General features: G+C 29.6%; 1 protein-coding gene across 1 annotated transcript in view; it reads right to left on the bottom strand.

Moving 5' to 3' along the window:
• The window catches only part of LOC107452006 (transcription factor AP-2-beta), a gene marked incomplete in the record, with an annotated part of 79286 nt that overhangs the window by 52980 nt on the left and 3832 nt on the right, over nucleotides 1-22474 (bottom strand). Inside the window, 1 exon segment of the mRNA XM_043043319.2 lies at nucleotides 6723-7184. Within this exon segment, the coding sequence (XP_042899253.1) occupies nucleotides 6723-7184 (462 nt within the window).

Below are 22474 nucleotides of genomic sequence, written 5' to 3'. Positions count from 1 at the left end.
ATTTAAAAAAATTTTTTCTATTATTTTCCTTAGGCAAACTCTCCGAAGTTTAATACATAAATAATCCTGGAGAGAGGAAACAATAGAAATAAAATAAAATGTGAAAACACAGTCATATTTGAAACAGAATTTCTAAGAAGTAATACAGATTTTTTGCTTTGTCTCCCTTGGCTGTACACTCACGTTACGTTTAATACTTGGATTCAATATTTAAAGGAATTCAGAAAGTTTCTAAAAAAAAAAAAAATTACAATTTCCTCATAAATTGACAAAATTTTTCTCCTTTCAGAAATGATTATGATATGAAATATAATAGCTCTTATCATAGATTGATTTAATGTTCTGTTATTTTGGCTATAAATGAATTTTCATGTTAACTCCGTAGCTTTCTATTTTGAGAACAATACTAAAAAGACAAGATGGGTATTGAAACAAAATCACCCTTGAAGCGGTTAATTTATTTAATTTGTTGACTAAGACTAACTAGCATTTTGTTTTAGATGGAGAAAAACAACGTAAATCTCCGCTGTTTACCGATTCTGAGATCAGTACATTTACTCTGTGATCAGTAGAAACACCTTTCGCTTTTGATTGTGAACCAAATTAGCTTCTAACAGAAAAAATAAATTCTTACTGTAGGAGATAGTGCTCAGGAGATAGTGCTCAGGAGATAGTGCTCACGCCTCCTAATGCTCAGACCAAGGTTCGAATCTCAGCGATGACTGGGGGATACTAATTCCGCACCCGGCTCGCACTGACCACAGTGTTGACGTATAATATTCTCAGAGGAAGACGGATTATGGGTTAGAGATCCCTTGCCGTTAGGCTAACCGTCGGAGGTTTTCGTGGTCTTCCTCTCCATGTAAGGCAAATGCGGTTAAAAATTTCTCTAATACTTGATTCAGGAGTTCATTTATCTTCTGGATTGGATTTGTAATTACAAGGCTGCGGAGTTAAACATAAGTAGTAGTAAAACATAAAATTGGGTCATCTGTTCAGCGACAGTTATAAAAATACAAAATGTCTGCATTTAAACTAGATTTCTTTTACATAAAAAGTCAAAATATTGTGAAATTACTAAATTCATGTGAATTTATGTTACGCTATTTAAAATAAAAAGTGCAAAAAGAAAAAGAAAGAAAAACTCAGAAAAATTGAACACTAAGCAAATTGCATAAATATATAACCACAAAGTAATTAAAATAAAATTGCATGATTTAAAAATGCTTTTTTTTTTTATTGGTTCTGCGAACCAAAATTTTACTGAACCCTATAGAAATTAATCTACTAATAAATTTTAATTGTAATACAAGAAAATTTAAAATTAAATGTAATACAAGATTTTACTATAATTTAAAATAATATTTAATTATAATAGTAGTTTATAAAGTAAAAAAATTAATTAGTTAAAAAATTAATTAATTAAAAAAATTGTTAAGAAATACCAAAATATATTTTTGTTTGTAATTAGAGACTCATAAAAAAATAGGCACACCAGTGCCCCGTCTGCGCTAAAGGTTCGAAACGTAATAAATAGTCCCTTTTAGCAAACGCAAAAGTAACGCTCTCTTAATACAGTTTTACAAAAAAATAGAAGACGTAAACTATGGCAAGAAAGTGGACATAAAAAAAAAGAACTTTTTTTCCACAACAATGAAAGTAGAATAGACAGTTGATTGGAAGAAGCTACCGTCCACACAGGTCGACGTAGGCGGTAGCATCACGACTGACATACTATTGTACTTTTAGGAGATAAATTAGATTCTGCCCCGCACAATAGGAAAAAAAGTTACTGGGTGGAATAAAAAGTAAAACATAAAAACCCCAGTTATCATTATTTTTTTTTTACCTCATTCGATTCCAATCGAATGCCAATTATCACATCGTAATTAGACAACTTGCAGAAGTTTATCTTATTTTCTTTATCGTTCCCCCACTCCTTATTGTTCATTTTAATTGACCGAACATAAAGATGTATTTCAGAATATTTGACAAGCCATCTATCATAGAATGGAATATTAATTAAAAGCAGTCTATTTTTTTTCGGAGAATGATAAAATAACTGATGCTATATATTCACGCACACGTCATAAATTTCCTAAGTCCAATCATAGCAGCTAAAGGCTGTTTCCTTCGTGTGCGGCAATTTTTTTTCTCCTTATGAATTAAAGAATATTTACAAAGTTAAATACCGACGGTAACGTTTTACTTCTGTGCTTAGATAAAGTAAAAAATGCTGATAATATAATTATAACAGGAGCTCAAGTTTATAAAAACATTTGAAAGTCATTTAACTTTTCATATCCATCATTGATTAGTTTTTGTCAAAAATAATAATAATAAAAGAAATGACAATTAAAAAGTAGCGTTTTCATAAAACATCCAATGCGTGAAACCAATTTTTAAAGAAGGACTTCGATAGGGTAGAGCTAACTTCAGACATAAGCGACTCATGTTCAAATCGTCGGTTAATGTATTGTTCTGACCACGGCAAAATATAGAATAGAATAAAATAATTAATTTCTCTAGTATTCGAATCGCGGTCTTGCCTGGTCATTTCGTTTACTCCACGTTCGTTTAAGCAAGTGCTGGCAAAGAATAGTTAGATCATGCAACCTCGAAACTGTGACAGGTTTTCGTGGTTTTCTTTTCTGTGTAACACAAATGCGCGTTAAATTCACTGAAAAAAAGTAAATATGGAGGGGAGTTTGATCCATAGGTTTTTTTTTCTTTTTTTTTCGAGAATTACGAAACAGAAAATTTATTCCGATAGGGATTGTCTATTCAACGATGATGATGTAAATTTATTTTTCAAGTGATAAATTATTTACAAGCCTATTAATGGCAAATAAAGCTCGAGAGGTTTTCGGACTTTTTATGTCTTTGCGCAAATTTAATGTGAGTTGTTTAATAAAAATGGTAACTCTAGTGTATATTACCATGCCACACTCATTTTATAAACAAACTGCTTTAAAATTTCTAAAATATACCTGAATTGCAGTAAAAAATACTATACTGTTGGTGAAAATTCGTTTAAATATATCCTCACGAATTAGATAAAAATGTCTATATTCTAAATAATTTCCACACTTTTTTTACGTTTCTGAACTTTTTCTTTTTACTCAAATTATATTTCTATGTATCGATATTCTTTACTTATTTCTGAATGTGTCACAAATTTTACAAGACTACTACTTAATAGCCAGTGGCTAACACCGTTGTGTGTGGTTTAATAAATTATAGGGAAACTTAGCGATAGGAAGGGAAATTTTATTACGATAGCTGATGATTAAATGTAAATGTGGGGGATATTGATAGAAATTGTCGTTCTTAAAAAGTCAGGTGTGCTGCTGCTAGCAAAGGAATGTGGCAAGCATAGGAAGAAAGGGTCAACAACCCTCAAGGAAAACTTGTGGCTCTGGAATCTTGACGAAGGAAGGGGAGGGGACACTGGAAAGAGGGGTGGAATTATTGCCAACTATCTTCAAGAAGTTCATTCGCCAAATGTCATCTTGACACAAAGCATAGAAGGAGAAATCTCGTCAAACCATCGCATGATTTAAAATTTTCGTATTCAAAAGTTTTTGTGTAAACACAAAAGATGACAAAATGGGGTTGCAGAAATAAAAAAAAGTACAGTTATTTTCTTTAAATAGCTACTATAATCATTTCGTTTTTCTTTTATTTTCTCGCGATGCTTTCGCAAAAGATATTATTTGACGATTTATCATTGTCAGGGGTATGGGAAAAAAATCTGTAGAATTCTTCTGACTCGCTGAAAATGTTTAAGTAGAAGGTCAGTTCGTGATGGTTACAGAAAGTAATTCATTATACAGAAGTTAAACTGAAACCTGAAGGAAAAGAAAAAATTCTATTCTTTAGAAAATAAGCTTCAAATAATATAAAAATAGGAACGTAAATTATTGCTTTTTCAACATTTTATTTCATGCCAATCTCATTTCTGTATTGATTACAGTATTTTCAAAAGCTTCTATCAGAAGAGAAATAAATGAAAATAAGTACAATCACGGGGCTATGATTTAAGCCATTTTACTTTTAGAAATTGCAAATTCCTGTATTAGATTCCAAGTCAACCTTTTCAGAGAATAAAAAGATATTTTTATGAGAAAAACACGTTTTAAAGAGAAAAAAAATATGAATTTCTGAGACTCGATTGAGCAACTATTTTATAAAGAATAAATGTTAATGCATTACATGTGGTTTAGGATTTGATATGTGCTAATTTTTGCAATGCTAAATTTCTTTCATCGTAATTTTTTTTATTAATTAAAATAAATAAATAGCAAAAATAAAAAATAAGGAATTCGATATTAACATTTCATTTTAAAAAAAAAATTCTCACAGTAGCAAAAAAGTTACGATTTAAAAAAAGAAAAAAAAATCACCGATTTCTATTTTTTACAGACTGTTTTCTATTTTTTTGCAGAAAATTCGTTTGTATACCATAAAATTACAGCTAAAAAGCTTAACTAAAGCAAACTACAATTTAAATAATGAGGTCTGGCAATTCAGTTGAAAAGCTTCACCCGTTTTTTTACAATTTTTTTTTTTTACTGTGTTTAGTAGCGGTAGTCAACTTTCGGGTAGAATGCCATGAGGAGAAAAAAGAAATAACTATACACGCTACTTCCAAATTTTTTTTTAATATATAAAGTAATTTGTAAGGTTAAAAAAAAAGTGTTTATCGGCTGATTATGCAATTTTAAGGCTAATAACACTTTCTAATATCAGTTAGAGAAGTGGAGATTTAAAATTAATAAAAAAGTAAACACTTGGGTTTTTTCGTTAATAAACATTTTTATAGGTTCAGCAACAGTTACTACTCATTGACCAAATAATATTGTGAGGACTGCCTTAGGACAATCCTACAAGAGAGATACAACAGAGAAATACAATTATACAACTTTCCGATTTGTTTAGAGCTGAAGTAAGAATTAAACTGTAATTTTTATAGAAAATTTATGTTATGTAAATATAAAGCGATCAGATACTAATCTCGATGTATTTTCAAATTTTCACTAGGTTATTAGCATATTATTTTGTGGTGTCAGTATTAATTTTAAAATGTATTTTTTCTCCTTTTCTTTGTATTTCTATTTGTTGTTATTGCTTAATAAAGTTTGCTACACGAGCCAAAGATTATTATTATAAACAATCCCTATCAAATAAATTTTCAGTTTCGTAATTCTCTAAAAAAAAAAATAATAATAATAATAATATCTACTAATAACAAATAAAAATAAATAAATAAATAAAGGAAAGAAAAACTCATGGATCAAGCATTGGATCAAACTCCCCTCCACATTTACTTTTTCTCAGTGTATCTAAACCGCATTTGTGTTACTCGGAAAAGAAAACCACGAAAACCTGTCACAGTTTCTCTATGACAGATCGTGGTTATATGATCTAACTACTTTTTAGATTTTCTGCACGCGCCAAAGATGATTATTATAAACAACAACAAAAATATGTTGTTATACCTGAAATGAGTATATTTTATTATGATTATTTATATTTAGAGATTCATTTAATTGAGTGTTGTTGACAACCCAATTAGTTTTATTTTATAATAGATAAAAGGCTAAGCATATGACAAGTAAGATTACTTCAACTTCTCGTTCATTTTCCATTGGCATATCCAATCCAATCCAATTGACATGGCTGTTATTAAGGTACTGTCAGTTGTCGGTTTGGTGTGGCAGAAAAATGCAAACGTTATATGGCTGATATCAAAAGGTAACTTATAAGTATACCAAAAGAATGAGAAGGCAGAGCATATAATTATAATTTTGAATAAGACAAATAATGCATGAATATCTTTTGAGCAAATTATGACTGCCAATCTATTTATTTCTACACTTAAGTGTAACTCGTATATTGTTTTTAGTTACTTTATTTTAAATCATGAAATAGTGCCAGAAAAGAAAATGATACGTTTGCCTTTACTTATGAAATATTTGAGCTGCCACCTGAGTAATTGTGAGTTTAATAGCTTGTAAATTCTGTACAGTAGGAAAAAAAAATACTGATTACCTTTAATAATTTTTAATCTAATGATTGGATCTTTACGTTCTGGGACTCAATTTTAATGATATGATTGGAGTAACTTCAAGATTTGCTAATTAGTTAATGCGGATGATATTTTAAGTTACGAAATCAGGCACGAAAACTTACTTTTTATGAATAAACATACTTTTTTTTCTCGTACGGATTCGGATTTCTGATCCCAAAATATAGTCGAAATCTGGGAAATAGGGTCCCTATAGTTTGGTGAGGAGAGCTATCCAAAGTTTAAACTTCTACGTAAAATTTTTTTTTTGCGTTTTTTGCCGATTTGATTAAGCGAGTAGAAAATTTTACAGATAGAACAAATAGACAAAATTCTAAGCAAATTTATTGACTTTAACAGTGTCATAAGAAGAGTGAAAGCTAAGCGGCATAAAGTTTCACTTAATTTATACGGAGTTTAATTTAAAATACATAGAATATCATTAAAAAAAAATTATAATTATAATTTTTCAATAATCTAATTAAATTTTTATTTATTTTGTAATAAATATTTTCGTTATTTTCAGTAAATTTAATTATGAAAATGCAAACAAAAGTATATTATACGTGTTAAAAAAGAGATAGAAAGGAGGAATAAATTGAACATAGTGTGTGTGACACTCTAACCTAAAAAATGTAATGAATATTCTTACCTGTCCATCGTCTAGTCCAGCTAAAGCTCCAGAATTGTGAAGGTTTATGATGTCTTGATCTGTGAGTGTGTGGGCCGAGTGCACTAAAATGTCTGGTCTCCTAGCATAAGCTGTTAAGTCCGTTCTCCGCGTCGTATCAGTGTAAGGTAACATATTTGTTTGCAAATGTAAATTAGCTTCGTCTTCTCTTTTGAACAAATTCCTGGTATTTGAGTGAAGTTGATGATGGTATTGTTGGGGTGCGTTGCCCGATAATGTGGATGTGACTGGACCGTAAGGATCAGTCTGAAAATCCAGTTGTTGTTGCGTTAAACTGCTGTAGGGAGGTGGGAAATAGGGTGGTTGGAACTCATTGGCAGTGTGGTTAAGTCTAGCTCCTGTGGTGAAAGTGGTAACGCCTGGAACAATACTGGCTATGGAAGTTAAGTTTCCCACGTGGCTAACCACCAGTTCTCGTCGATCCTGTAAATAAAAAGTATTCATAAAAATCTAATTCTGAATAGTCAACAGTAAGTGAGTACTATTTGTGAATATATTGATAAAATCGATTGACCTGAAAATGTAGTTAACACTAACCTACTTTAAAACAACGAAAGAGAAAGAGGAATTGTATTAAAGCTGAGGTGGAAGTATGGCACCCATTGTTTCTTAATAAAACAAAACGAATCCCTCCTCCCTTTAGACCAAAATTTGCAATTTTCAGTTTACAAAAATTTCCACTATTTTTTAATTCCTATTCCGAATGTTTTTATGATTAGCCAGTGAAGTGCGTTTGACGTATATACTTTTCGGACCAAATTCCTTTTGAGGGCGTAGAACGTAATATGCACACCGTTTAAAATATAAAATAAATAAGTAAATGAAATGAAAAAGATAACATTGTCTATCAAAACTGAAAATTTCAATAAAACAAAATAAGGATTATATATTGGGTGGTATATTTCTTTTACTTTACCAGCAGAAGTGTTAAATATTTTACATTGCGGGGTCTCTGGGGCCAGGGCCTGAAACCAACTATTTTTAATTACAAACTATTCATTATCATTTTCTTTATATTGAGTCAAATAAAATAAAGTAAATAAAGTAAAGTAAAATAAAACAGTCCTATATAGATGCGTATTATAATTTTTAAAGAGATTTTGGTACTAAGTTTTTTCGTAAAATTTATAATAGGGCCATTTACCTTGCATTCTCTGTATTCGTGACTGCTTGATTTTAGTTCCGCACGCTTTGGAAGATCGTCACTTCAACAAAATTTTTGCACGGAGCATATACCTAAAAACGGTTTCGCCAAACACGAGAAATATCCCTTTTTTTTGGGGTATTTATTAGTAGCAATGGAATTTTGCATTAAGGTCATAATCATTACAAAATGTGCTTTGAGAATAATTATTTTTTTTAATTATATTAATAAAAATATTATTTATTTATATTAATAAATAAAAGTAATAACATTTTTGATTTAGTATTTTTCACATATTTTGGTATTATTATATTTATAATAAAATGTTAAATTTTTTGCATAAAGGTCAACTGGATCAGAATGCATAGATTTTTTGTTTTGTTCTTCTTGTTGTGGTACTAGAGAAATTTTTGAAATTTTCATTTATTTGTTTTTAATTTATGTTTAAAGTATTTCGAGACTAAAAAAATTCTTAATTCTGCAAATTTTATGCGAACCTTTAAGTGTTTCGATATTTTTTAGACCGAGAATTTTAGCACCCTGAAAAAAAAAAAATGACTCAGTAGTCTTTAAAACATGAGTTAACAGTTAGCTATTTTAGCACAGATAGATTGCTCGACCTTACTAAAACATAAAATCAATTAACACTTCAAAATCTTCTGGATTAATTCTATAAAAATAGCGTTCCGTTCTTTTTTATTTATTGGGTTGAATTACTTTTTTTGATATTGCATGATTAAAGGAATTGCATTTTTTGGAAGCACTCTTCTTTAAACATAAACTACGAACTTGTTTAGCGTTGGTAATGATCTAAATTGTATGCAACTATTGTTGTAAAAACATTTAAAAAAATTACTTGTGAGTTTTTATTGCAAAAAAAATAAAAATATTGATTTTTTTCTATATGTTTTTCTCTCATCATACTTCCAGATAATGTTTTTATCCTCAAACCGAGATTCTTTGTCTCTCATTTATTATAAAGTCCAGAACAGAAATCTTTGCTTCTAAACTTATCTTTTGTTTGAAATTTTAAGTCAAACAACAGAACATGAAAACTAATTCATGCTATTACAAAACTAATGGTACAAAATAGGAATTGCGATGGAAGTAAGAGAGAAAATTACTGATTTCGAAGAATCATTATTTTCACCTTCAAACAATACTGCGATTATTATAATAAGAGTTCATCACATACCGGAAAAAATTTTGATTACTTTTCCCCCAACTTCGGAAAATAATTTAGAAAACGGTAAACGTTCTTGACTGTAATGTGCAACGTCTAATGAATAATCTACAATCAATAAATGAAAGAACAATGAATATCGGAATAATTTTTTTTATCAGTAAACGCGATTAGCTGAAACTAACTTTTAAAATTATTGTAAATAACATAAAACTTGGTAAAAACATTTTAATAAATGACGGGGAGCTGATTCAACAACCCTATTGTCAAGAGAGTATCATTAAAAAAGTATAAAATACCTAAGCTTTCAACAGCAATCTTGGAATATATATGTTGAATTCTTAACTTTATTTAAATATATTATTTTTTTTTATTTGCTTTTAATAAACTTTTGATATTTGAGTATCATTTAACAGCACTAAGTACCGAATACTGCTTTCCAGGTTAGTAACTTTTGGAGGATTTCCTATGGCCGGGATGAGTTGAGTGTTGGGCCCCAAGAGATCGGAAGTTCGATCCCCACCTGCCAAATGGTGGAGGGTGCAAGTTAAATCTGTCGAGTCATAAAGTTTATCAGGTTCCCATAACAAATCAATATCTCTGGGGGTACTGAATTGAAGATTGATAGTTCGGATCAAAATTAGGATCTGTGGATGAATGATTGGGTATGAATGGGATGTATGAATGGAGCCCTATAAACAGGCTGTGACGTGTGTGTGGATGAAATGGTTTTCTGACACCATAAATGGTGTCAGTAAAAAGCATGAAACGCACTCTCTGCCTTATATTCGCTTGGTTTTATTAAGCAGCCCTGCTTGATATTGGCAATTGGCATTAGAAGAGCCGCGATGACTCAGAGGAACATTAGTAGTCGTAAATCCATAAAATTAGGTCGGCCGTTCAACGACGGTTATAAAATAAAAAGAAAAAGTGACATTAGAAACAACAACAATAGAACATTTCTTCTGTTTAAAATTTTTTTTAAAAAATTCCAGAAATCATTTGCGTTGAATATTGTAATTTATTGAAGAAATATTGAATTTCACGCAAAGCAGAAAAATCTCTGAAACTTTTAACTGTTAATAAAAAAATCTACAAGATCAGAAATTTTCCTCAGATTTTATAATACTTTCTGCGACACTATCTGCTGATCTGAAACACATTTACATTTAATTGCTCTTAATTATAACATCTTAAAACTACATCTTATTACTATGTATTTCATTTTTTAGTTTTTTCTATTAAGTAAACTTATGATGAGTATCATTTTACAGTACAAAGTGTTGAAATACAAGTAATTTTTTTGCAGATTCCTTTTCAGTGCCTCAATTCAAATTAGTTTCAATAAGGTACTTCCGTAATAGTTGTAACGTTAGTTTCTATTTAAAATAGAAAATAATTTTCGAATCTATTGTAAATTTGGGAATAAAAGGTAAATTTTCAAACCAGTAATACTACAATATCCAACAGAAGCTTACAATAAAGAGTCACAAATTAATTGCTTAAAAAATATTGAAATTCATTTATCATTAGCTTTTTTTGAATTAGAATTATGTCCCAACCTCAGAAATTTTGCATCAATGTTTATGCTGCTGTTTTTAATTTTGCTCCAACTTTTTGAAATTTTTAGAGCATCATGCGAAACTGAGAATAGAGAATGTGGATAAATACATAATGTTTAACCATCCATAGTGATGTGATGACATAATGAAGAACAAAGGTTTTAACCCAGAGACGGCTTCAAGCCCAACCAACTTCATACTGATTAGTAGCAGCTAGTCTGGAAGCCAAGGCGACCGGTGCGCAATGCTGACTACATTGCACCCATCATACTGTTGGTCTTGAAATTGTGGAGCCTTAACCTTCATGACCTATACGACAGATAAGCGGCAATTGGGAGAGTGCTTTGCTCTTAGAATGTATTTAAAAACAGTATTTCCAAACCAGTGTTTAAAACATATAACTAAAGAAGATTTACCTAAAGCTTTAAACTAAGAATTGCTCTTTGAAATTACAAAATTGTTAATCATAATCACAAATTTTTCCATTTTATAAATGGTTTTCAGATGCCTAAGCATCTTAAGGAAGAATGGTTGGTTGAAAGTTAAAGACAAAATTTAAGAAGCAATGTTTAAATTTTTCTCAATGCCCACCACATTTGTCAATTAGATGCCATTGTGGTATTTAACTGGTGATATTGTTAATCTCCTTTTCGTGGATGTCCTATAGGTAAATCAACGTCAGCCCAACAGCAAAAGAATGACAGAACAGAGAAAGAGAGAGGAATTACACCCATGCCCGAAGCGGGATTCTAACCAAAGACCTTTCTGACACGATGCCTGAACACCGTACAGGCTGTTCACGGGCTGTTTTGTTTAAAACAAGCATTTAAAATTAAGAACATTTATCTAAAACTTTAAGCTATAATTTGTCCCTTGAAACAATTAAATGGTTTTTAATAGCAGTATGCACAAGATTTTGCATTTTGTTTTTGATGGTCATCTACCTCCTAAGAAGAGAAGTAACTTCCACGCAGTAAGGAAAGTATTGAAGGAATCACTTAATGAAGAATAGCACTTTTGTGATTTTTTTCCCCAATCAGTTTCCTCGTAATTGTGGAAAGATATTTAAAGACACCTTTTGTGATGCATTGTTTAAAATATATATCTAAACACGAACATTAAAATCTTAAATAGTAAACCATGTCTTACTCATTGATGCAAATCAATTGTTAATCAATTACACAGTAGTTGTTAATAGCAGCGGGCACACATTTTTGCACTTGGTAAATTGTCATGAGATACCTGAAATCTCTCAGGAGGACGCCCTACAGCGGAAGAAAATTTTCCTCGCAAATTGTCTTTTTCTTACATCACTGATTTAAAATTTGAAGTGCAGAAAAAGTGAGTTCAGAGAATGAGCCATGAAGTTTCAAATACTGAAAAGAAAATTTTAAAATATACAAATGAAAGTAAATTAGGACATTATCACTTAGGATTACGCAACGGTGAAGTTCTCTTCTCATAATTTGTTTGCACTTTAATGCTTGGAAGTATTTTTTTTCTTCAGCCACTGGAATTTTATGACTTACTCTAGGTTTGACCGAGCTCACTTTTTCCTCCTCTTAAATTTTAAATTAGTAATAAAAAGAGATTTTGCGACGAAAGTTTTTCTTCCGTGGTATGGCATCCTCTTAAGAAAGATCAGCCCTTTTCTTCTCAGCATTTTTCTCAGTTTCCAAGTAATTGTGGAAGGGAAAGAAAAATGAGTGTTTAGAAAGTATTGAATGAATGTGTGTGAGTATGTTGTTGGGGTTGCCTAACCTCGAAAAGGAAGAAGTGTGGGAAAACGCCGGCTTTTCGGCATCGAAGGTCAGACACCTTTTTCTCCGCGGGCGCACCTCGACTCGTCTACTTAGATATGCATTACCCCTTCTCTTCAACCACCACTGAAAACTCTTATAAAAATGTTTTACATATTCATTTTCTTCCGGCTTATATGCCGTCGGTCACTGTTCAGGAGGAGGGGAGGACAACGCCTACACATTCTCTCGAGACTTCTTTCTGATTGAAAGCGTGGTTCAAGGAGTACAGAGAATAAATATACCGTTATGGAGATAGTAACACTTGAAAGGTACTCATTACGTACATGGGAATTCGCTGTTCGTTAAATGGGAAGTTAATCACACATTCAAATGTGATGCAATAATTCAATCTATGCAGGTTCCAAACATCCGCCCTTACTTTTAAATAAAAAGGTGAACTAAGCACAGATGAAACCAGAAATAAATACAGTCAAACCTCGTTCACTCGAAATCGGCTGCCCTTTTATTTCATGTTAACCGAATTTTGTTTTATCCGATACATCAAAAAACAATTTATTTCGTACTTTTAATACAAGTTATGAACTACATTAATGTATGTAAACAATTTTACTCTGAACCAAACAAATTAAAATAAGCTTTAAAGTTATAACTACTTTATTAAACTATTTCATTTTAACTATTTTATTTATTCATTTGCCCATCTCGCTGCTTCTACAAGGGAAGAAAATAGAAATAGTATTCCTCAAAATGAATGCGTGGGATTTTATTCATTACAATAATACAATTACTCGGTCAGGTATATAACATACTATACTGCCATACCTAATTATTTATCATCTGTGCTGTATCCAATTTCCTTTCACGTTAAGCAATAAATTTCATGCTAAACTTATAAAATACAACAATTAATTGCTGACTCACGGGACCAAACACGCGTTTCATGTAAAGCGATATTTCACGTTAAGCGGGGTTCAACTGTTCTGTTTTTCATAATTATGGAGAAAAAAAATCAATAATTATTACAAATCAAGAGAATTTCTTTAAATTTTGTTTATCTAAATGTCAGATTCGCAAGGAAAAGGACAAAAATATACTGACTATCTAACTAAAGAATTCATCTTGCCTTGGTCTACTTCAATGGAAACAAGAAAAAGTGCATTCCAAAGAGGGCCACTTTTGATACTTAATATTTTAATTTCCTAATCATAATCACCAACAATGCTCCAGACAAGTGGCGAGGGGAGTTCTTTAGTGAGTCAAGATCTTTGAACTACTCTTTTGCTTCAAAAATGCATCGGAGTTTCCTCTAAAACCAATATTTTATAACAAAATCCAATTGATTAAAAAAAAGCTGACTTTTTACATAAAGCCATTTTCAAGCGCTTCATTCAGATATAGTTCATGCTGGGATTAACTAAAGAATTTAATGCTATAAGTGCTGAAATTGGCTATACTGAACTAAAGGAGAGTGGAATAAAAAACTCCTAAGATGATTTTACCAATCAGTGTTCAAAACTAAGTCTGGTCAAAAAAATGAAAGATCAGTAGATAAGTTTTCTTGGAAATCGAGATCACGAAACATCTTTTTCCCTAAATGCTTATGGTAATTCAAATTCACTGTATCAGAAGAAAACAGTGAATAAGTACAGAATAGTTTTATTTTGGCTTCAATTAAAAATGTACTACTTTCGACTCTCTTCTATTTATGCATAGCATTCTTGAATAGGAAGTTTATCAATTGTATAGAATTCATTTAAATAATGCAATCGATACAAAGTGTTCGAAAATGTTAAGCATTCTATAGTTGAACAGCTCGTTTAGCCTCCTGTAAATAATAAATGATCTCCTGTAATGAAAAGTAAGTTAAAAGTTATTTAAACATTTAGTCCTCAACTGCAAGCAAAAGTTATTTGGCGACATGACAGTAAGTAATATTTATTTAATTAGAGTATTGTGGATAAGGCATAGCTGCCAATATGGATAGGAAACAATCCAGTAGATTTTACGAAATGTTAAATGTACTCAATATTTTACCCATTGGGAATTTTAGGGATTTTTAGTCATCGAAATAGAAAAAATGCAATATTTTTCGGTTATGATTGATATCAAATAAACTTCAAAATGTATTATGCTATGTGTTATGTTTACTCATAATTTTGAATAGTAATGGGCATTGAATTCATCAAAGGTAGCTAAGACTTTTTAATTAATTCATAAAGGGATTTCTGAAGGAAAAAAAAAAGCTGAACATTTTGGAAAAAAAAAGTTTTAAACTGATTTCTATAAATGAGTTTCGCTTCATCACGTAATAGTAATACGTATTTAAGTATTCAAGCAAGCAATAATCTTTCCAAAAATGCTATTTCAGTAGTGATTTTTATGAAACTTGCGCAATTTTAGAGAATTTTCTCAAAATGTACAAAAACCAGGAGAATTTTTATTAAACCAGACCAGGAGAAACTGACAGAATCCCGTAGTTTACTGGAAAATCCAGTGGAGTAGACAGCTATGGTTAAGGATGTCGAAAAATGATTGTATTTTTATGCTAAGAAAAAGTTATATATTCTATGAAAATTGGAAAATTTCTGACATTTATTTCTTATTCAGTCATTTGAGGTTAAGCCAGATATTTAAATAAATTTTAAAAAAAAGATACTGTATTGTTTTTTTTAGCACTTTTTTGATTATATTAGCTAAAATTATAGATGTGAAAGATTTTCTTACAATATCGAGCTCACTGTTTTTTCTTTCTTCTTCTTATCATATTAAAATTTGATTTTTTTGTTTTGTTTGTTATTCTGATAAATTGTCTTGGTATAAAAAATTTCGACAAATTCTCACATGTTTTGTTACAGTTGACGAGAATATCGAAAATTGGGGCATGGGTTAAAAAACTAAAAAAAAACTGAAACTAGCAATTCATTTCCAATAAACAAATGTATTAGTAAATATAATTTTAAAAATACTTTTTTTTAAAAATGCATTTAAACTTTGACAGGGCATTTTACCTTATGTTTCAAGTTTTAAAAATCCAGAAATATTTTTCAAATGTTTCATTATCATCAAGCTGATATCCTGACTTCAAATACTAATGTACAACACTATTGCTGTAAAATCAATACTATTGTTGTAAAACTGCTCAAATTGAAATGGGTTAAAATTAAAGCTCGAAGACATCTTTGAACTACTAGATCTAAAATTAATATCTTCTTTAGTTAGAACCGTTTGTTCAATACTATTAATCTTCGAACTAGCAGCAGTTTCAAACTAAAAACGTTTGACATTTTTTTTTCTTTAATGAAAATCAAATTAAAACACTGCCTTCTCTGGATTTATAAAAAGAAGGTAAAAATAGTGAATCATCTATTATTTTTAAAATTTATAACTACCTGGAAAATCTCACCTGAATGGAAATATTTTGGAAATGTACGATAGTTTTTTAAATATTTTAAAATATTTAAAATATTTTTCCGTTTAAAAGCCCATTCGATTCGCTTCAACAAAATAATCTCCATTTGAAATTAGAGCTTCGCTATAAGTTTAAGGTGCGGTTATATTATTTTCTTTGGCGAAAAAGCTTTGAACCCTTAAAGAATAATTTATAAGACAAACAATAAATTAACTATATTGCGTTGGACATTTGTTTTTACTATCGTATATTTGTTCTTTGGAATAATAAATTTCGCGTGAAGGGCAGTTAATTGAATTAACCAATCCAACAACTCGGGCCCACGCTCTAAGTAACGGCTTCTTTGCGGTGACCAGGTGTGACGGACATTTTATCCGTGAGAAAACATTCAGACATTGTAAAAGATTTCAGAAAAGCGATTCACCTGAAACAACTCCTCCTCCCCGTGTCTTCAACGGTATTAACGCTTTTTATCATTCTTTTTCCGTACGGGGCAACCTCAGTTATTTCCACTGATGCATGAATTTAATTAAAAGGACTTCACACTGAATGGATACAACCACAAAATACCCTGAATAGGGATTAGTTAATAACAATTCAAAGGAAAAGAAAATTATCTCACCAACACGCAATAACTCCTAAAAAAATTAGTGAGATTATTAAAAAAAGTCTAATAGTTACTAAAAAAAAATCTGATTACATGAATTACAATTGTGCTAAAATATAAAATCTAAGAAACGTATTTTTTTAAAATTCATATTCAAAATTGTATCAATTTTGTAAAATAAACAAATTTCAATAATTAATAACTGTAGCTTAAACAAATTTGAAAAATTATTGCTTGATAGTGAGCTGTGTTTAGAAGATTTTATAGTTAACGCAGGAAAAAAAAAAGCCACCAAAGTTTCATGCTATATTTAACAATCCTAAATTATTAAAATGCTAAATATATATTTTTTTTTACTTAACTTTACGCTAAAGGCAAAGCTATAATTTTTAACTATGTATACCAGCTACTGCTGAAAAATCATCTAGACATTAGAACGGATTAAACACTATATAAACTAAACCATAATTTCTGTTAAAAAAATTAGAAAACATTTTTTTTTAAGAATCCCCCCCCCCACTTAGATTAAATTATCAAAATCAAGGAATAATTCTCAGTATTTGCTACTTTTTTGAACCCAGATAATGCAACGTTGCAATAGTTTTTTCAAATATTGAAAAACTAGATCACAAATGATTTTCATTTTCGCTAAACTGTGGCTTTTCTTCATATTTACGTTAGTGCCATTTTCAGAATTAGCATAGAGGGTGCTGGCTAAAGATAGGATTAACTTAATCTAACATAGATGAATGACAGTTGCAAATTCTCAGCAGTTAGGAGCAGTTTGCAAAAAATAAAACGGTATTTCATGTGACAATAGAGCTTTCGAAAAGACTTAAACTGTTCTTGTCCTCGCGATCGCACTCTTAAAGTTAAAATTTGCTGCTCAAAGGCAAGTTTTCTAAGGTTCAACTGCTTATTGTCAACCAAACGTACTTGAAACTTTTTTTTTCCAATTCCACAGGCACTCAAAGATTGTCACTTAGTATATTCATCCACTAAGGTCTGCGCCAAAACAAATGAACGGGATTTGACAAAACAAAATGAATTTTATAGGATCACTTTTATCGAGAACTTTTTGCAAAAATACAATTACATGTTAAGTTATATCAGGCGCAGTACATGTAATATAGTAAATAATACTTTATTTCTGCATAAAACACCCGACAAATGAGAAACATTATGAAACAAATTAAAACAATTACAGTAAATAATTTTTAAAAAATGCTTCGAAATTATGAAGCATTTCAATTATGCACGAAATAAGAGAGTCATGTGTTGGTCTTAAGGTCATTTAAATTTATTATTCTACACTGGGTGAATCATTACGTGAGAGAATATAGAAATTTAGAATTAAAATTTAATGTGCCATATGGATCAAGGTTTGGAGAAAAAAATAATTTAAATAACCCTTTTAGCATTTATTAAAAAAAAAAAACTTCGGATAAACTAATAATTTTGTGGTCCAAAATGAACGAAAAAACGGTTAAACGATTTACCGCAAAATAAGGAAACTCCCTAAGCAGTTTTATATTGTAATGGAGGGCTATCCCATAATGCTTCAGGGCTGCAAGTTTTGCAAAGGCTGTGAGAAGGCAACAAGTTGTCGAAAAGAGAGGCAATTAATGGAGACCTTGGAGAAGCACACCGTTCTGGGAGAAAGGCTTTTTGAAAACAACCCCGGGCGACTTTTCTTTCTATCATTGTTTGGCCTGTTGCATAATACTATAACAAAGGTTCATACTTCGATTCTAGAGAACTTAATTGACGCGTGTGAATTTTTATTCAAAAATTCTCACTCGCACTTTTCTTTAACCAACAACGTATCACTTCCTGGGAAATTCTTACTTAAGACCTCGACAAGAACAAATAGACTGTCATCAATATTTCAAACAAGCAATTAAGAATATGATATTTAAATTCATATATGAGGAAATATATATATATATATTTTTTTTTGGAATTAAGTCAATAACTGCTGCAAATTAATTTCTGATTGTTAATACTACTATCATTGCATTACTCTTCTTTAGCGAAATTGTTGTTATTACTATCATTATTCTTCTAGATCAGAATTATTAATACTACGATCAATACTTATCTATAGATCAGAACTGTTAATATTACAATTAATCTTCTTCTAGATCAAAATTAGTAATACCACCATTACTCTTCTAGATCAGAATTGTTAATACTCTTACCATTATTTTTCTAAATCAGAATTGCTAAATTGAAATTTGTACAATAGAATTGATTTAAATGCAAAAGCTTGAGGTATTTTTATTGCTAAATACAGTACAGAACCCGTTATCCGGAAATCAGTAAACCGGAAAACCAAAAAACCGGAACGAAATTCGATAAATTTTCCCACCATTTTTTTTTAAAAATGTTTTTTTCCTTATAAGATTTTAGGATTTTTATTTCTTTATTGAAAGATTTTTACCTTACCATCATTTTGGAAATAATCATTAATGTATTACTTAATCGTTTTTTCTTCTTTTTAAGATTATTTCCAAATATTTTTTTTTAGTTGGGTTTAACAATAAAAAGAACGGCTTTTTGTAGCGATTCCGAAAACCGGAAAAATCAGTTATCCGGAATAGCGATGGTCCCGATCGTTCCGGATAATCGGTTCCCTACTGTATATAAAAAGCATTTATTGCGTTTTTGCTCGAAGAAATATCATTAATAATTATACAACAATAGTTGTTATTAGGCATGAACCTTTTTATTATATTTATAAAATTTTCTGGATATATTGACGTCTTTCAATATTCAACAAAAGGAAAAAAATATTATTGACAGTAAGAAATTTGATTAAAGCCAGACATCAGAAGAAAAAAAAAGTTCTACACATTGAAAACAGATAAGTACCCTCCTCTTAGGGATAAAAAGTTGCACAAACTTACACGGGCTTTGAAGGAAAAGGGAACATAAATATTGCTATCTACACAAATAAGGTATTGTTACAATGGTACTTATTCTAGCACCAAATCGTATATTGGTATAATGGGGATAACGGTTTGAATAGTTTTCAGCACAAAAAGTAAAATGGTTAACTTATACCTATTTATGAACCTGACATTGATATCTAAACATGTAAATCACTTGTCTTCTAAATATTTTTTTCTCGCTGAATTAAATGAAATGAAAGAAAATGGGACTAATACTTCAGAAGGTTATTGAGACCGAAATTATAGCTAATGGTTAAAAAAAAGTACCCACTTTTGATTGCAAATATTAACTTCTCCAGATTTTAATGGTGCAAAATTATTAATCCGATAATGACGTTGTGTTGTTTTAAGTCCTAAGGAAATTTAAAAGCATTTTTTTCCAGTACCACTTTAAATGTTGTGCATATCTGCCAACGTGGGAAGGAAGAATTCCAGTCGATTTTACGAAATAGAATGAATTTCAAAATATTTGTTAAATAATGTACTAAATATTTTACGCATAGAGAATTTTAGGGGTTTTTATAGCCATCAAAATGGAAAAACGGCGATATTTTCCAGTTATGATGGGCATTAAACATACTTAAAATGTTATGTAATATGTTTACTCTTAACTTCGAATAATAACAGGCATTTAATTCATCAAAGATAGTTAAAAGATTTTTTCAAATTAATTTAAAAACAAAATTCTGAATAAAAATAAACTGAACATTTTATAGCAAAAAAAGTTTTGAACTGATTTCAAATAAATAAGGTTCTCTTCATTATATATTAGTAATACTCATTTAAATATTTATGCAAGCAAGCAATAATCTGTATAAAAATTCTATTTCAACAGGAATTTTTTTAGGAAACTTACTCAATTTTTAGATAATTTTCTAAAATGGACCAGGAGAATTTTAATTAAACTAGTAAACCAAGAGAAACTGGCAAAATCCAGTGGAATTGGCAGCTGTGGTTGTGCGTCATTTGAACGCACATTGATTGTTTTGTAAATGTATGAACTGACACTTTATTTTTTAAATAGATACTTTCCACGTTGCTATATTGAAATAGACGATTTGCTCAAAACAAAAACAATTCTGCTGAAATTTTTAAAATTTTTTTTTTAAAAAAAAACCATTATTGATTAAAATTCATTTTTAGTTAAATAATTTTCTGAATATAAGATAAAATAAATCTAATTAAACAAACATTTAGACACCGGATTTTTTCTTCTTCTTTTAAATTAGAAATGTTTCATACTTATAATGGGTTTGAGATGATATATTGATGAACTACACTTTTTCCAAGGGTGACATTAAATTTTTCTTTATTGTTTCCAGAAAAAATTTTCACTAAACAACAAACCAATGCACAGAAACATCTTATACAGAATCACTTTAGAAAATCACGATGTTTTTCATCAAAAATGCTCTTCTGAATCATTTAAAAATGTGGTCTATCATTACATAGCTCAAAGTAAGTTTAAAAATCTAGGTTTTAAACATTCCTTTTGGTTTTATGCTTCAGCAATCAAAGAAATATTTTATATATTCCTAATTCGGCGTTCATAAAGAAAATAATAATAATAATAATAAATTTAAACGCTGATTTAAAAATAGAAATTTTTATTTTATTTTTTCTTATTTATTTATTTATTTATAATGTTTTTTTTCGACGGCAGAATCTATAAAGCTATAAACATTATTCTCTCTGAAACTCCACAAAAATTCTACAAAAACAGTAACTTTTAGAATAATAACGTTTTATATTAGAAAGAATAGAACAGTAACGTATTTTCTTTTCTTTCTATTCTGCCCATATTAAAGAAAAGAATAGCAACGAATTTTAGAATAATAACGTTTTAGAACTTTTTCAAACGGTAAAGTTGTTAATTTGTTCATTAATTAATATACTCCCCATCCCATCGTTATTTCGGAGTTTGGCATTACGCTCGTAATTGTTATGAGCTTTCTAACTTTTTTTTTAAAACCAAATATTTGAAATAGAATTAAAGAAAACTAAGAATTCTCTTCTTAATTTAACGACATCTGCTATTAGAAAGCAATACACAATTAAAAAAGAAAATGTGAACATAAACAATGAAAAACTATCACTTGTACATAATATAAAATTGCGCATTTTTTAACCCTTTGGCTACTAACGGGACTCATTTGTCCCAACAAATGTTTAAAAACTACTAATGGACATATGTATCCCACCATTAAGTACAGCCGGTATGTATGTCCCAGCCTCTAAATTGATAACCGCTAGTCAGAAAAATCCTAAATACTAAATTTGTCTTATTTGTGACCTATTTTGTCCTTTTGAATAATAAACGGGACAAAAAAAATCATTTTTTAAAATTCGTAGTCAAAGGATTCAAATTTGTTTTGAAATCAAAATTTTCGCTTTTATTGATCTATTTTCTTAGATAAGTTAATTTAATCTATTAGAATATTTTGTCCCAGCTATAAAATTTGAAATCCTCTCATTATATTTGAATTGATTTCCTTTAATCTACTCTATATACTCTTAGATTATTGAACATCTAATAAGATAATATATAAATTTACACATTATGGAAATCTAATTCAATTTCTAATAAATTTGCATGAAAATAAGAAAATGTAATATAATATTAAACTTGTTCTTTACAATAACTTAAAAATACTTTACACACTGTGTTAATTAGGTGGGTATTCTACAATTTCGCATGAAAATCGAAGCATAGTAAAGCAATTTTGATAACCTTTTTAATAAACAGTCCAAAAGCAAAAGCACGAAACAAAATAGTCTCATAATCAAAGCATATCCTTATTTTAAACACAGTTATAATTTAAAACACTAATACAGATATAATTAAGTGAATAATACAGTTATAAATATAACGATATTTAAATTTTCCCATCTCTGATAACATATGCTACGAGTATCAAGTTGAAAAATACTTTTTCAAATAAAATCCGATTCTATTATAAGTGTGTCGTTGCACGTTTTATGCTAAAATTATTCATTAAATTCGTATATTTGTTTTATGCATCCTACAATGTCATTATGTTTTTTTTTTTTTTTTTTTTTTTTTTTTTTTTTTTTTTTTTTTTTAAAAAAA

The sequence above is a fragment of the Parasteatoda tepidariorum genome, chromosome 4 (genome assembly GCF_043381705.1).
Source record: "Parasteatoda tepidariorum isolate YZ-2023 chromosome 4, CAS_Ptep_4.0, whole genome shotgun sequence".
NCBI classification, from domain to species: domain Eukaryota; kingdom Metazoa; phylum Arthropoda; class Arachnida; order Araneae; family Theridiidae; genus Parasteatoda; species Parasteatoda tepidariorum.
Note: the sequence above shows the minus strand (reverse complement) of the source record. Positions and strands in the feature narration are given on the sequence as shown.